The 14,859-nt window shown below is 48.9% G+C and overlaps 1 protein-coding gene across 1 annotated transcript in view; it reads left to right on the top strand.

Moving 5' to 3' along the window:
- The window catches only part of Tbc1d2 (TBC1 domain family member 2), a 47,465-nt gene that overhangs the window by 14,846 nt on the left and 17,760 nt on the right, over nucleotides 1-14,859 (top strand). Inside the window, exons 4-5 of the mRNA XM_036177241.1 lie at nucleotides 4,042-4,175; nucleotides 5,490-5,686. Of these exons, the coding sequence (XP_036033134.1) occupies nucleotides 4,042-4,175; nucleotides 5,490-5,686 (331 nt within the window). The remainder of the gene's footprint in view (nucleotides 1-4,041; nucleotides 4,176-5,489; nucleotides 5,687-14,859) is intronic.

The raw sequence follows: 14,859 nt of genomic DNA, 5'->3' as shown, positions 1-14,859 counted from the left end.
AGAAGGGCAATGACCAGTCCTAGAAGTCAGGGGTCTTTTGTAACAGGGTCTTAATAATAACCAAATGTTATTATTTGTCTGGTTATTAGGATCGTAATGCTGATCTTAATCTTACAGATGACTACATTCTTTATCAGTCTATGAAAAGACAATCTCATTCATTCCTTATTCTGACCCCATCTATTTAAAACAAGCAGACTGGATCTCCTTTTAGAACTAAGTTTCAGGCTGGTGAGATGGTAAAGGTGTCTGCTGCCAAGCCTGGAGACCCAAGTTCCCTCCCGGAACACACTTGGTGGCTGAAGAGAACTAACTCCCCCCAGTGTTCTCTGACCTCTGCACATGTGCTGTGGCATATGCATGTGTGTGTGTTCACACACACAAATAAAATAAAATGGGTTTGCTTTTTAAATGTCCAACAAAATTGGTAACTTTTAGCTAGGTCAAGAAAGAGAGAAAATTCAAATTACTAAATTTGGGAACAATAACAAAAAAAGGGGGTCATTTACTACCAACTCTATAGAGATGGAAAAGGATTGTTAGGGCCAGACATGGTGGTCGGGAGGACCTAGCACTCAGGAGATTGAGACAGGAAGATTCTGAGTTCAAGGTCAGCCTGAGCTACTTAGCGAGTCCCTGTCAAAAATGAAACAGGCTCCAAGGCGTAAATGTGAAATCTTAGATGAAATGGACAAATTCCTAAAAAGACACAAATTGCTGGACTGACTGAAAAAGAATTCAGAATCTGAGTAGACCTAATAACTAGAGCCTGAAGGGATGGGGTGGCGCAGATACCTGAAGAGAGGCGCAGCGCTCCCTTTGGGGGGGGGGGGCATTTGCTGATCTGATCGCTGCACCCCCTCTCCTTTTCAGCCCGTCCCAGTTTCACATCCATTATCAGGCTCAGGCCCTTATTCCCTTCCTTTTCTGGGACCTGAACTAGATTCTCTAAAACCGTGTTTTGTGTTTCTCCAGCGTCCAAGCATTTGTGGAATGAGGGTTTTCCAGAGTGACTGTCTATCCTATTTCTCAAAGGACATGTCTCACACAGGGATGAAACAGCAGAGTCAGGGCCCATGTAGGTCTACTGACTTTCATATCCTCCTGTCTGAACATCCCCACCCCACCCCACCCCACCCCACTGCCCTTTAGTAAATGCCCTCCAGGTAGAATATCACCTAAATGGTAACTGGTCATAGTGGAAATTAGTTGTTTGTTACAGCTCAGAACAAATGTCTGCAATTCACAGAAAATATTAACCCTCACTAGACAGGGTAACTCTTAATGTTTTCTCTTTTTTTTTTTTTTTCTTTTCTCTCTTTTAGAAAAAGAGTCAACATATCAAATTTATTTCATTTTTTTCCTATTCTTTATTTAAGGCAGACAATGTTCATGGATACTCTGTGACAGTGAGCATTCTCAGTGAGATTGGGTCAAGAGAAACGTGGGGCTGGCGATGTAGCTCAGCAGAGAGAGCTCTTCCCGCTCAGGCTCATCAAAGCTCTGCACTTGACCCCTAGCAGCCCATAGCAGAAGGATTAGAAGTCCAAAGTCGTCCTCCTCTGTCACATAGTAAATTTGTGATGCCTGAGATGCAATCTGAGATGCATGAGACCCTGTCTCAAAAATGTAAAAACTGAATAGAAAGAACTAGAGAGGTGGCTCAGTGGTAAAGTGCCTGCTGTGTGGACCTCAGATCCCTGGCACCTGCCTCTGACTGGAGCACAGGGGAGGCAGAGACAGGAAGATCTCTGGGGCTCTCTGGCCAGCCAGCCTAGCTGATCAACAAGCTCTGGGGTCAGTGAGAGCCCTGTCTCAAAAAAAAAAAAAAAAGTGGATAGTGAATGAAGAAAATACCCAATGTTCCCTGTTGCCCACACACAAACGTGGGGGTGGGGTGGGGCTGAGTTTAACCTTTTTTCTACGTGACAAAAGGATTTTGATTGTAAGATCATTGTGGACTCACAAATAGGAACATTCAAAACACATTTCAATCACTCAGGCACCAGAGTCTTCTACATCTTTTGCATCTACATTGAAACAGGTCTCGGGAAATTTCAAAGGCCAGTGGCTAAGTCTCCTTGCCTTCAGAACTCCTCCTACAAAACTCCACCAGGAAACATGGATGCTTTCTGTGGCTGGCTTTCAGAAACCCTCATCCTCCCTGCCACACACCGTGGCCGCCCCCCCTAGACAGGTGTGCCTCCTGTGGTCTATTTCTTTTCGTTGCGCCTAGGCTGGTTCTTTTTGCACAGCCTGACTTTTCAAACGGTTCACTCTTTTTCCCTCCCTTGCTATTGATTTCAGAATTGATGTGTTTTATCTCTTCGCCAGGGAAAATAAACACTTGAGCTCCCTCTTCATCTGGTGGACCATGAATTTTGCTGTGGTCTGTACTCTCAGGCCAGCCTTCGGTACTAGCCGGCTCCTTTCTGTAAACTGCACAAGGGTTAAAGTCTGGACCCTCGGATGGGGCCTCAGCTTCAACAAGCTATTGGCTGAAGCTGGCCTGGGAACCAGCATAATAAGCTCCTTGGAAACCATGAGTCAGTGAAACCTGCAAGGCAGGGTGGGTCTGGGTCCAGGAAGAGGGCAAAAGCAGAACGCTGCCAGGAAATGCTTACAACATGCCTCAGCAGAGCTGGGAACCACTTTGGGCATGGCAGTTAGGAGGCCAGAGGGTTTGGGGAAGTTAGGTTGGCAAGTCCATTCAACATTTGTTCAACAAACATGAAGCAATTTCTTATTACAGTCACTGTTCTCAGTCTAGGAGCAAGCAGAACAGCAAGTATGGAACACATACTCCAGCAGCAGGGTTGAGGCTGCAGGAACAAAGCCTAAAAGAAACACAGTGTCCATTGCAATTGTGAACTTGCAGAACTGTGGTTACCTGTGCAAGACCTGTACTAGATAAAGCCAGTCAGCAATTTCAGCATCAGTCAGGGAGAGGCTCATGAGGTTCGCCCCTAGCTGAGGAGCTATTGGCCACTGGAGGCTGCCAGGGGAGGGAGTCATTGTTCTTCAAGGCTGTGGCCAACAGTAGGTTGTCCATGCTCAAGCAGGCAACAGTAATTAGACTCAGTAGGAAGGCATATGTGGGGGCGGGGTACTCAGGGAGGGGGGAGGGAGGAGGATGGGTAGATATGTGGTCAAGATACATTTAGGGGGCTGGGGAAATGGTTCAGTGGTTAAGAGCACTTGTTCTTTTTGTAGAGGCCTACCTGGGTTCACTTCTCAATACTATCATGGTAGTTCACAACCATTGGTAACTCCAGTTATAAGAGATCTGATGCCTTCTTCTGACCTCCACAGACGCCAGGAATGCACATGGTTCACAGACATATGTGGTGTTTTGAAAGAAAAGGGCCCCCAAAGGGAGTAGCACTATTAGGAGGTGTGGTCTTATAGGAGTAGGTGTGGCCTTGTTGGAGGAAGTGCATCACCATGGAGGAGGGCTTTGGGGGTCTTATATATGCTCAAGCCACACCCAGTATCTTAGACCACTTCCTGTTGCCTGCAAGTCAAGATGCAGGCCTCTCAGCTAGCTCTCCAGCACCATGTCTGCTTGCATGCCACCATGTCACACCATGATGATAATGGACTGAACCTCTGAACTGTAAGCCACCCCATTAAATGTTTTCCTTTATAAGAGTGGTTGTGGTCATGGTGTCTCTTCACAGCAATAGAAACCCTGACTAAGAGACATACATACAGGCAAAACACTCATAAAAGAAGTCTAAAAAATTACACTATATATATATGTATATGTATATACATATATATATATACGTGTGTGTGTGTGTGTGTGTGTGTGTGTGTGTGTGAAATTCACCAAGAATAAAAGGGAGGGGAAGTATGGTGTAAAAGGGGCTAAATGAGAATGGTGAGGGGCTTGGGGCAGGGGGGTGGTCCCTCGCACAGGATGGGGAGTGTGGAGCCCAATCTGGATGGTTGGAAGCATGCTGGTGAGGCCGGAGCTCCAGCAGGCAGCCAGAAGAGCAAAGAGGTCGCCAGCCTCATGCGCCTCGCTTCTTCTTTCAGAAATACCGTGCACAATATCCGTGGCAACAAGCAGGCCCCGACCATGGGCCACGGACGACTAGTGGGAGAGTCTTCACAGGGTGTGGAATCTCAAGGCGGGGAGCAGCCCTTGATCTCGGACCCCAGCACTCCAGGTGAGCTCTGCCCAGGTCTGAGACCAAGCCCTGTGTCCTCCCTGCCTGCAAGAGCGTATGTGTGTGGCTTAGACAGAGCACATTTACTGTAGTTCTGGTTGGATGGAAGGCTGAGAACTCCAAGGTCAGCACACTGAAGGTTTGGATTCTGTTCAAGCCTCCATTCTAGGCTTGGAGACGGCCACTGCTGTCTCTCGGGCGCTGAGAGTCTCATCTTCCTCTTCTAAGGGCACTAATCCTGTCAGGGCTCTATCTTTATGCCTTCATCTCCATTACTTAAGGCCCTTCCTCCTAAAGCCATCGCACTGGGGACTAGAGCTTCAGCCTGGGGCTATGGGGGACAGACATTCAGTCCTTAGTGGTGTATGGAGTGTGACAGACTTTTCCTGGGGAGATGTAACACACACACACACACACACACACACACACACACACACACACACACACACACACACACACGACTATTTACCCCCAGAAAGGAGACCCACGACAGACTAAAATAATGATTATACCAAAGTGCAACTTGTCTGAACCAGTAGGTTTTGGTGGGGTTACTTAAGAGGGTCAGGAATGACTCAAACAACTGCATCACCCAAAGGTGCCCAGCACAGGTACAGACTTCCAAAAGCTGCAACCCTGGAGCTCTCTGCACACCTCGAGGGCAGATCAGCAGTCTGTGTAGTCGAGTTGATCTGTCTCCTTCCCCGAGCAGTTTCCTCGGTTTTATGCTACTGGGGAGAGGCCTCCAGAGTCTCCCAAGTGTTCCTTCTCCAGTGAGTTACCTTTTGTCTACCTTTTGTTTACCTTCTGAGTCTTACAAGTCTCCCGTCCCTCTTGGAGTGAAATGTCCAAGCCGAAGGCCTTCAGCATTCTCCTGGGCTTCCAGGGGTTAAAGAGCAAAGATTGCTTTGTTTCCACCTTGAGACAGGGTCTTCTGTGTCCCAGGCCTCTAATTTGCTATGTAGCTGAAGATGACCTTGACCTTCTGATCCACCTCTGCCTCCCTGCTGGGATACAGGCATGCACCCCACACCAGGTTCAAGGATGTTCTCTTGTAGTAAAATATACGTAACAATTTTCCGTTTTACTAGTTTTTCATTACACCGGTCTGTGGCATTACGTGCGTGCGTTCACACTATTATGTGACCACCACTGCCATCTTTCCCCCAAAATTCCTAGTAATGATTCATGAATAAAGCAAATTCATAGGGAAAGAGCAGATAGGTGCCACTGTGTACGTGAGGCGTCTGTAGGTAGATGGACCATTTTATTGTTTCTGCCCATCCTGACATCTGTGTTTTTCTCCTTGAGCAGGAAAAGAGCCGGAGGATCCTCCCAAGCCTGCACCCAGGTCCTCACTGCCCTCCAGTCCCATGCAGAAACCTAAGCGACAAAGCAATACTTTCCCATTCTTTTCCGATGGGCTGGCTCGGAGCCGCACAGCCCAGGAAAAGGTGGTGGCCTTGGAACAGCAGGTGCTGATGCTCACCGAGGAACTGAAGTCACAGAAGGTGAGCCCAGCCCTGTGAGCCTTGCTGATAACTGAGCAGTGCCTCAACCCAACCCGGCACAGCTAGTCTGTGGTCTCCAAAGGACACCTGTAGAGGTCAGAGAGCCTCACTATCAATCACTCAGAAACATGCTGTCACACAAACCAGGCGTGACACCGAAGGCATGGGTCTCTGGAGGCTCACTTTAATAACGGGTTCTTGGATGCCGCTTAGAGAGACTTGAAGAAAGGCAGTGTCTGGGAGGTGCTGTCTGGAGCAAGGTCTTGGGAGGGGTCACTGATGCACAGGGAGGGTTGGTGGCACCTGATGACTTTGTGCACTTGAGGAACTGGCACAGGACAGAGAAAGCTGGCAATGTGTGGCAGAGAACGGTGACAGGCAAGGTGATTTCATTTTCACATGAGAAGTTCACTGTCGCAGTTACAAAGAGGAGGTGTGGGGCCGTTATGGAAAATACAAGGCATGTACCCAGAGGCAATAACGTTATTCAGAAGGCTTCAACTCAGAGCAAGGCATGTTTTTATGGGTAAAGGCTATTCTGTGATGTGGTGAGCGTCAGTGACAGGGGCATGGGAGAGCGGCAGCGCTGGGCAGGTACCTCTCTCTAGCATAATGAAAGTGAAGGTCTCACAGCTGTTATCACAAAGCCCAAGGAGGGCCTTGGTGGGCTCTTTTGCCCCAGTAAGGAAGGTGGAAGCTCCAGCTCCCCAGAGCCCCTTCCTGCTTTCTTCCAGGTCCTGGCTTGCACAGGACTCGGGCTCGGGTGGGGCATGTGGTCTGTCCTGATGAGTCTTCACTCACGTCTGGGATTCTGCTTGTGCTTTCTGCCCTGTTTGGGGAGGAGGCAGTTGAGAGAAGCACTCTCTCCTACCTAACCTTGCCCCTTCACTGCAGGCCAGGAGTTAGAGTTAGTGAAGTAGATGGTGATTGGAGGGGGTTTCTTCCATTCATATGTCTTCACCTCAGGCCAGTAGTGCGCATGCAGTGTGCTGGTGTCGGGGAAGGACAGAGTGAAGGGCACAGGCCCAGCCCATACGGGCATGCATTGCATCACAGAGGCAGCTGTGGGGCCAACCAACACCCGGACATGTACTTGCTGCCTGTGGCGTATCCTATGTGGGAACATAGCCGTGACGTGGGAGCTCAGGTCTTCCCTGAGCCCTGTGATCGGTCTTTTCCTTCTGTCCTTCTGGCTTCCCTGTCATAAAAGCATATTCAGTGGAACAGAAATGGTGTCGGATCCCTGGATTCATGTCACTGAAGCTTCTCACCCAAACTTGGGAGAAAAAGAAGGAAAAGAAACCATGGTTGTAAACACAGCCTGTCCCGTCCCCGCATGTCCTTTCCTCCCAGAGCGTACAGGTAGCTCACCCCTTACCTAACCTTTCTTTCTAAGGCATAACAAATGGCCAGAGGTACTCAGGAACCCCTTGGAGACCTGTGCACCTCTGGAGGCTCGCTGCCTTCCATAGGTGAAGGCAAGACTCTTAGGGACCTTTAAGGGTTGCCAGGCTATAGATACACATTCAAAGGAGAGGTCATGAGGAAGTTGTCTGGGCCTTTCAAAATGTGATTTTACTGAGTAATTTTCTAGGAAACCTTCATTTTGTTGGGACACATGGTTGGGGAAAGGGTTTGTGGTTTTGCCTTTGACTTAGAGCGTGAGAACACCTCACTGCTCCCAGCCTGTCTCGTGCATGTCCAGCAGTCCAGCAGTGACTCCAGGCACAGGCCCACATTCTGACTGTAGCGTGTCCGTTAAACTCCCAGCCCGTATCCTCTTGGTAAAGGGAGTTATGGCCATTCTTGCTGGAGAGGTCCAGTTCTGAACCCTCAGCCAATGCCTGGCACCCCACAGTGCACCACAGCTGCCAGGTATGGCCATCAGGCTTTAACTTGGATGCCTGCAGCCCTAAGTATTGGTTCCTCCTGCCGTACAAAGAGCAGGTCCCCTCCTTTGGACTCCGAGGAGAGACATTCATCTCAGACCCTTTTTGTTGCTGTGGTAAACACCATGACGAAAAACAGCTCCGGGAGAAAAGGGTTCGTTTTATCTTACATGTCACAGTCCCTCACTAAGAGAAGCCATGGCCGGAACTCAAGGCGGAGCTTCAAGTAGAAAACACGGAGGAACACCACAGCGCCACCTACTGATTTGTCCCCACGAGTTTGCTCAGCCCCTCTATACAGTCTAGGCTCACCTGCTTCACAGGCCAGTCTGATCTGGGCAGTTCCTCAGCTGAACTTCCCTGTTTCCCAGTGGCCAGGTTTCTGTCAAGTTGACAGCTGGGGCTAACAATGACAGAGGAGGAGACTGCATCCTGGCTTTCCCAGGGGCAACACCTATGAGATGCTTTCCTCTGTTTGGTAAGAAAGTGTGTCTAGCTTCAGGGAAAATGGCAACATGTCTAAGTTTAGCCATCCAAGTAGACCAGTGGTTCTCAACCTGTGAGTCATGATCCCTTTGGGGATTGAACAACCCTTTCCACCAGGGTCACCTAAGACCACCCAGAAGTATAGATTTTTACATTATGATTCATGACAGTAGCAAAATTACAGTTATGAAGTGGCAATGAAATAATTGTATGTTTGGAAATCACCACAGCATGAGGAACTGTATTAAGTGTCGCAGCTTCATGGGGGTTGAGAACCAGTGAAGTATATGAACATCAATGGAGTCAGTAGCCCTGTGAGATTTACCTCAAATTTTATGCTGTGGAAAGCATACTGGGACCAAACCCCTGTGTTGTAGAATATCATTTTAAGGTGTGTTACTTTTGTTTATATTGCATTTGTTTAACTCTGTGAAGCTGTGTTACTATGCCTGTCTAAAACACCTGATGGTCTAATAAAAAGCTGAACCATCAATGGCAAGGCAAGATAAAAGATAGATGGGGCTAATTTAAAGTTAAGGAAAGCTGGCTAGAAACAAGCCAAGCTAAGGCCGGGCATTTATAAGTAAGAATAGGTCTCTGTATGTGATTTATTTGGGAGCTGGGTGGCGGGATCCTCAAAAGAGCAAAAACAAACAACACCCCTGCCCTCAAAGACTCAGCCATCCAACAGGGAAGAGAAGATAAAGTATGCTTACTGCCAGTGTTGTGTGGCCCCAGCACAGGGCTGTCTGAACACCAGCTGTAGTTTTTATCATGGATGCCATCCTCCCTTCCTGAATAGGAAACTGGAGGTCTGAGGGTCTGAGAGTTCTCCAAACCCAAGCTTCCCAGGGACCAGAATCTGGGCTCAGAGTCTGATCTGTTCCCACTAGAGCCTCAGTCCTTTCATTGGGCCTTGCTCGAGGGGCTTAGAGGAGGTTCCTTGCCTGAGGTCTGGTGCTGCAGGCCTAAGATGCTGTCCACAGCCAGGGCTGCCTCCCTTCTTCCCCAGTCTCATGGCCTAGCATTATACACAAGTGCCAGGACTGATCTTAGAAAACATGAGTGCACTCTGAATGCCTCCCTATGTCAGTAAATCCATGAGGACTGTGGTACCCCATTAAGCCTTCATCCCAGTATCCATCTGGGCATCCCATTGCTGGCCCTGTAGAGGTTTAGACTCCAGGAGACAGCTCCAGAGGGTAGGTTGGCTAGGTGCCTCAGGCCCCTGAGCTGACAGTCACACCCAGTTTGAAAGCTGTCTGCCCTGGCAGATGGCTGACTGTTGGCTAGTGTTGGCCATCTGTCAGCTGCTGGGAAGCTTGGACCCCAATGGGGCCACTTAGGCTCACTCAGGAGGTCTTGGTTATTTGTTTAGGAAACTCAGTGGGGACAGTCCTTCAGCCCCTTCCCCGAAACTCTAGCCGGAAACTTCAGAGCACTGCAGACAGGGCCTGGGCCTTGACTTGGAAGGAGGGTGGGAGGCTCCCTGGCTGACACAACTTGAGGAGAGGCTTTTGAAACTTTTTCCTTTAATTCTTGAGGCAACTCTGCAGGGAACTGAGGTCTTTATCACCAGCCTAATTAGGGGAAAGTTGATTTCTATGAAGTAGCCAGCCACCCTGTTAGATGGAGCCTCCTTGTCTCTGTTAGCCTGTTATTTGTGACTGTAGCAGTGTGCCCAAGGCAGGCTGCTTTATGAAGAAAAGGTTTGTTCTGTCTCAGGGTTCCCCTGACTGCTGGGGTTACAAGTACACACATAGCTCACTGTAGGCAAGCACCCCACCAACTTTAAGGCTGAGATATCACACCTGGGATGGCCTTGCGGGCAGAATTCTGAGGCAGTTCCGGGCATCATAGGACAAGAGACAGCGAGTTCTTATGTGTGCGCCCTTTCCTCCTCACCAGCAGGGTTCAGTGGTGGGGACTCCACCCTCATGACCTTATCTCATGCTACTCACCTCTCAAGGACCCCAGAGGCGCAAGGGTGTTTCCTCCCTCTTAATAGCTTCCAGTGGGACCGCAGATCAATATGTGAAGCGTAGACACTCACGCCACAGCAGAGCATGAGGCCTGGGTTAACTCCCAACCAGTCTCCTGAACTTCACTTAGCCATGCGCATATTGGTGCTCTAGCAAAATAAAGGCTGATTTAAAAGGATGCCGTACTGGCTTTTAAAAATGAAAATCACACATCTCATGACCAGGAATGAAAACCTGAGACGGGCCAGACAACAACTGAACTGAGAAGTAGCCCTCAGTCAGCTCTCTGCTTCCTACGACTGGTCTGCAGGTATGACATCCGGTCTTGGAAACCACCCAGCCATCCCAGGCAGGGTGTCCAGGACGCAGGGGATTGTGCTGCGTATATCCGAGTGTTCCTGACATGTCGCACGTGGGCGCTGCTAACTAGTCACTGTCAAGGAGGGATCCACAGTGTCCTTAGGATAAAGGCAGCTTCAAAACTGTGATTTTGGGTTGGGGGGTAGCCCATGCTGGTAGAGTTCCCGGTAGCACACCTTGCAATCCCAGCACTCAGGAGGTGGAGACGGGACAATCAGATGTCTTTATTCACACAGTAAATTCCTGAGGCTACATGATGAACTGCAAGCTTCCCTTAGCATTTCCCTGTGGTAGTATATGTGTAGAGAGTGAAGCCAGTTTCCACAGGATGGCTCTAAGACTGGCATATGGTTTACACAGCTGTCGGGTCACCTGGTGACGGCATCCCCAGACCTGTCCATCTCTGCCCACTCTCCAGCCTTCACTGATCTGCTCTCATGTGTTCCTGCTGAGGCTCATCTAGAGTCCTCACAGACATGTCCACATCAGAGCTTCTGAGCAGGTGAGAGTTTCAACCGTTTGTACCAATATAATCGGTGCTGCTTCTAAATGGTAGTTTTATGTTTTTTTTCAAGTCATCGAAAATTTGCATAAAAAGCATGAAATCTTTGGTCAGAAAAAAGTAATGTAACTGTGTGCCTTTTTAACAACTGTACTGTGGTGCTGGGACTAGAGCCCAGGCCCGTGTCCGTGTTAGGTGAGTCCTCTGGTGTATCTATACTCCAGCCTGCCATTGGCATTTTAAAGAGCATTATGGACTTGTATGATTATTTTTTATTTTTAAAAATCATTACATTAAAATGGTTCGATTACTGCAACTTTTGGCACCCCCAACTTTGTAGTTTAAAAATAATAGTAATAATAACATGACCACTGAGAGTGTGGCTCAGTGGCATAGCATCTACAAGGCCCTGGGTTCTAGGCCCAGCACCACCAAAAACAAGCAAGCAAAAAAAGTAACATAAGATCACAGTCTGGTTTTAGGTTTGTTTTGGTTTAGTTTGGTTATTTGTGATCTCCCTGTCTCTGTTCGCCAGTGCCAGAATCGTAGGTGCATGCTATCACCTGGCATCCTGGAGCCGTTTTGAAGCGCTCAGGCCTGTAATGATATATATGTTCATATTGAACAACAGATCTCCTCAGAGTCTTCCTCTTGCAGAGTGAAAACCTGAGCCCTTTAGCAGCTACACCCCTGCTCCCCAGCCTGGGGACCACACTGTTCTTGGCTCTGTGAGTTTGACCACTCTAGTTTCCCTGACCTGCGGAATTGCAGCCATGTTTGTGACTTGCTGGTTCCACTTAGTGTACCACCCTCCAAGGTTCATTCAGAGATGAGAAGGTGGTTCAGTGGATAAAGGCACTTGCCACCAAGCCTAATGACCTGAGTTCAATCCCAGGAACTGGAGGAAGGTGAGAACCAACTCCCATCCACGAAGGGGCACACACATGGGCATACACATATACACATACACAAATAATAGCTAAACATTAGATTTTCCTTTTGTCTTTTGAGACAGGGTTTCTCTGTGTAGCAGTTCTGGCTGTCCTAGAACTCACTCTATAATTTGAGGCTGGTCTCAAACTCACAGACATCTCAAACTCACAGACATCTGCCTATCTCTGCCTCCCAAGTGCTGGGATTAAAGATATGTGCCACCACCACCACCCAGCTACTAAACATTAAAATTTTAAAAAGCTTTTTAAATTAATAAAACATCCCTATAATAATCAAAGTTTTTTTTGTTGTTGTTGGTTTTTGTTTTTTTTTTTTTGAGACAGGGTTTCTCTGTAAGCCTATCCTGGATCTCGCTTTGTAGACCAGCTGGCCTTGAACTCACAGAGATCTAGCAGGCTCTGCCTCCTGAGTGCTGGGATTAAAGGCGTGCACCATCACCGCCGGGCAAGTTCCTTCTTTTTAAGGCTGAATAGTATTCCTTTGCATGTATACAACACATTTTGTTTACTTACTCTTTCACTGGTGATACACCTATTGGTTGGGTTGTTGTAACAAGGTCTCACTGTAGCTGGCCTCAAATCTCTGATCCTCCTGCCTCCACCTCCTAAAAGCTGGCATTGCAGGTGTGCACTACCACCCCTTGGTTCTTGGCTATCTTGACTGATATTGCTATGTTTATGGGCTTTTTGCACTTCAAAGAGAACTGAAAAGAAGCATTCTGCTCCAGAATCTGTGTGCTGGGGCATGGAGAAGCCAGGGCTCCTGAGCTTGGACTTGGAGCCCCCTGCCCTCTTTAGTCTGAGCTTTTTCTGGGGCTTTAGTCTATGTGACAGCATGGTGTCTGGGCAGGAGGTCCACGGGGTCTCTCTGGCCTCCAGATTTCCCATATTGATGAGCTTCCTGTGAGGCTGCTTCCTTTTCTCAGGCTCCTTTCTCCCAAGCATGATTTCTGGTGTAGAGATGGAGGAGTAGGGTAGTGGTTGGGGCTCCAGGCTGGAAGCCTGATTGGAGATGCTGAGAACTGAGTGAAGGACACGGACTACTCATGGGCTGTGAGAGCCAGCTTCCAGACCCTCTGAAGCAGGAGAAGATGCTTACCTGCTTCTGGTCCAGAGCGAGACTCAGCCATGGATGGCATCTGTGCCTGTTTCACCCATCAGTGATGCAGGGCCATCCAGGTCTCAGCTAGACCCTGGAACCACAGGAATGTTAATCTCTCACTAGAGCCCCAGGAAGCTGTTGCTCCGTTCTGGGACATTCCAGACATAGTGGTCTGGTGTGCAGTCATGTCCCCACCCCATCTCTGCCCACACTCAAGGGCTCCCGAGGCTCTGAATCTCCCCTTTCTGTTCCCTGGGCCTTTGCTTGGGCCGTCTTTTGAGCTTTCTTTGGGCACCTAGCCTGGAAAGGCTTCCCTGCCCTAATCTCCCGTGTGCTGTTGACCCTCTCTGATCCTCTTCATTCCTCAGGACTCTGTTTGAATTGCTTTGCCATGTTGTTGAGTGTAAGGGCCTCTTCCTTCCTCACCTCCACCCCAGGCAGAAGCCACCGTGCCCCCACCAAACCCCTTTGCCCCCCCCCTCCCAGCAAACCGTCCCACTACAGTGGTCCGTCTTTATTTCTCAGTCTTTGCAGCCCTTGGAGGTGGGAACTGTAACCTATCCCTTTCTGGGCTGCAGCACCTGGCATGGCGGTGTGGGGCTAGTTTTTGAATTTGGAAGCCTGAGGCAAGAGGCTCATGAGTTCGAGGCCAGCCTAAGGTGATAGTGAAGCCCTGTCACAAACACAATTGAGAGCTGGAGAAGAGATTGTCAGTAGACCCAAGGTGGTCTTATCAACTGCTCAGTCATGGTCTTTGGCAGTTCTCCCAGATGAAACCGTGCTTAGTAATGAATCCCACCCAGCTGATTCACTTACTGGAATGCTGCAGCTTGGGCGCAGTTGAGATATCACTAAGGCATCGTGTGTTCCAAGTGCACTAGCAGGGTTAGGACAGCGACCTGTGGGCTTCCCCACACCTGGGCTGCCTGGCCTGGATCAGTTCATTTCCCCATTTTGGGCTCCGCAAGCCTGGGTCCTGGGGAGGTTAGAGTACTCTGTCCCAGTGAGGCACCGCAGACCTGGGGTCAGAGGACGGAAGGCCAGTGCTGTTTCTGATCATCTAGCACTTATTTCCTGTACTGGCCTTGCAGGCACTGTATCATTGCTGGGCTGAAGCCTAGCCACAAAGAGATGGGGTTTGCTTGGTGAGTGTCCTCCAGCGGCTGTCTGGATACTGTATTCATTATTGTTTTTCCAGTGGCTGTAACAAAACTTGACAAAAGCACCTTCAAAAGAGAAGGGTTATGATGTAACTATGAGGCACAGTTCAGAGTTACATTCCATCCCTGCAGAGAAGTCCTGGGTAGGACCCAGGCAGCTCATCACATTGCATCTGCACTTAGTGGGAGGGGAATGAGGTGCTCAGCCCCCTTACCCCTTTCCTCCTTTGTATTCAGCCCAGAACTCCAGCCCATGGCAGGGTGCCACCCACATTTAAAGTGGGTCTCCCACCTCAGTCAACCTCTACTCTAGAAACTGGTTCACGGACACGCCCATGTGTGTTTCCATGGTGATTCTAAAGCCCATCAAGTTGACAGTCAAGATGAACCGCCACAGACGCCATCTTGAGGATCCTGAGGCTTAAACTACCAGGGCAAGAGGAATGTCACAGTCTTTAGAAATATGTGGAGGCAAGAGAGAGTGAAAGACAAGAGTCACACGTGCGTGCCACACACCTGCGGCCCATTTCGGTGCTAAGTTCAGGCTTTGGGGTCTGGATGCTTTAGGATTGAACTCCCCTTTCCTGGACTTCAGTTTGGTGTTTTGTGTGTGTGTGTGTGTGTGTGTGTGTGTGTGTGTGTGTGTGTGTGTGGTTTTTTTTGTTTGTTTTGTTTTATTTTTTGTTTGTTTGTTTTGTTTTGTTTTTGTTTTTTGAGGGTTTCTTTGTGCAGTTTTGGT

The sequence above is a fragment of the Onychomys torridus genome, chromosome 2, assembly GCF_903995425.1.
Source record: "Onychomys torridus chromosome 2, mOncTor1.1, whole genome shotgun sequence".
NCBI lineage: Eukaryota > Metazoa > Chordata > Mammalia > Rodentia > Cricetidae > Onychomys > Onychomys torridus.
This window is presented reverse-complemented; position numbering and strand designations above follow the sequence as displayed.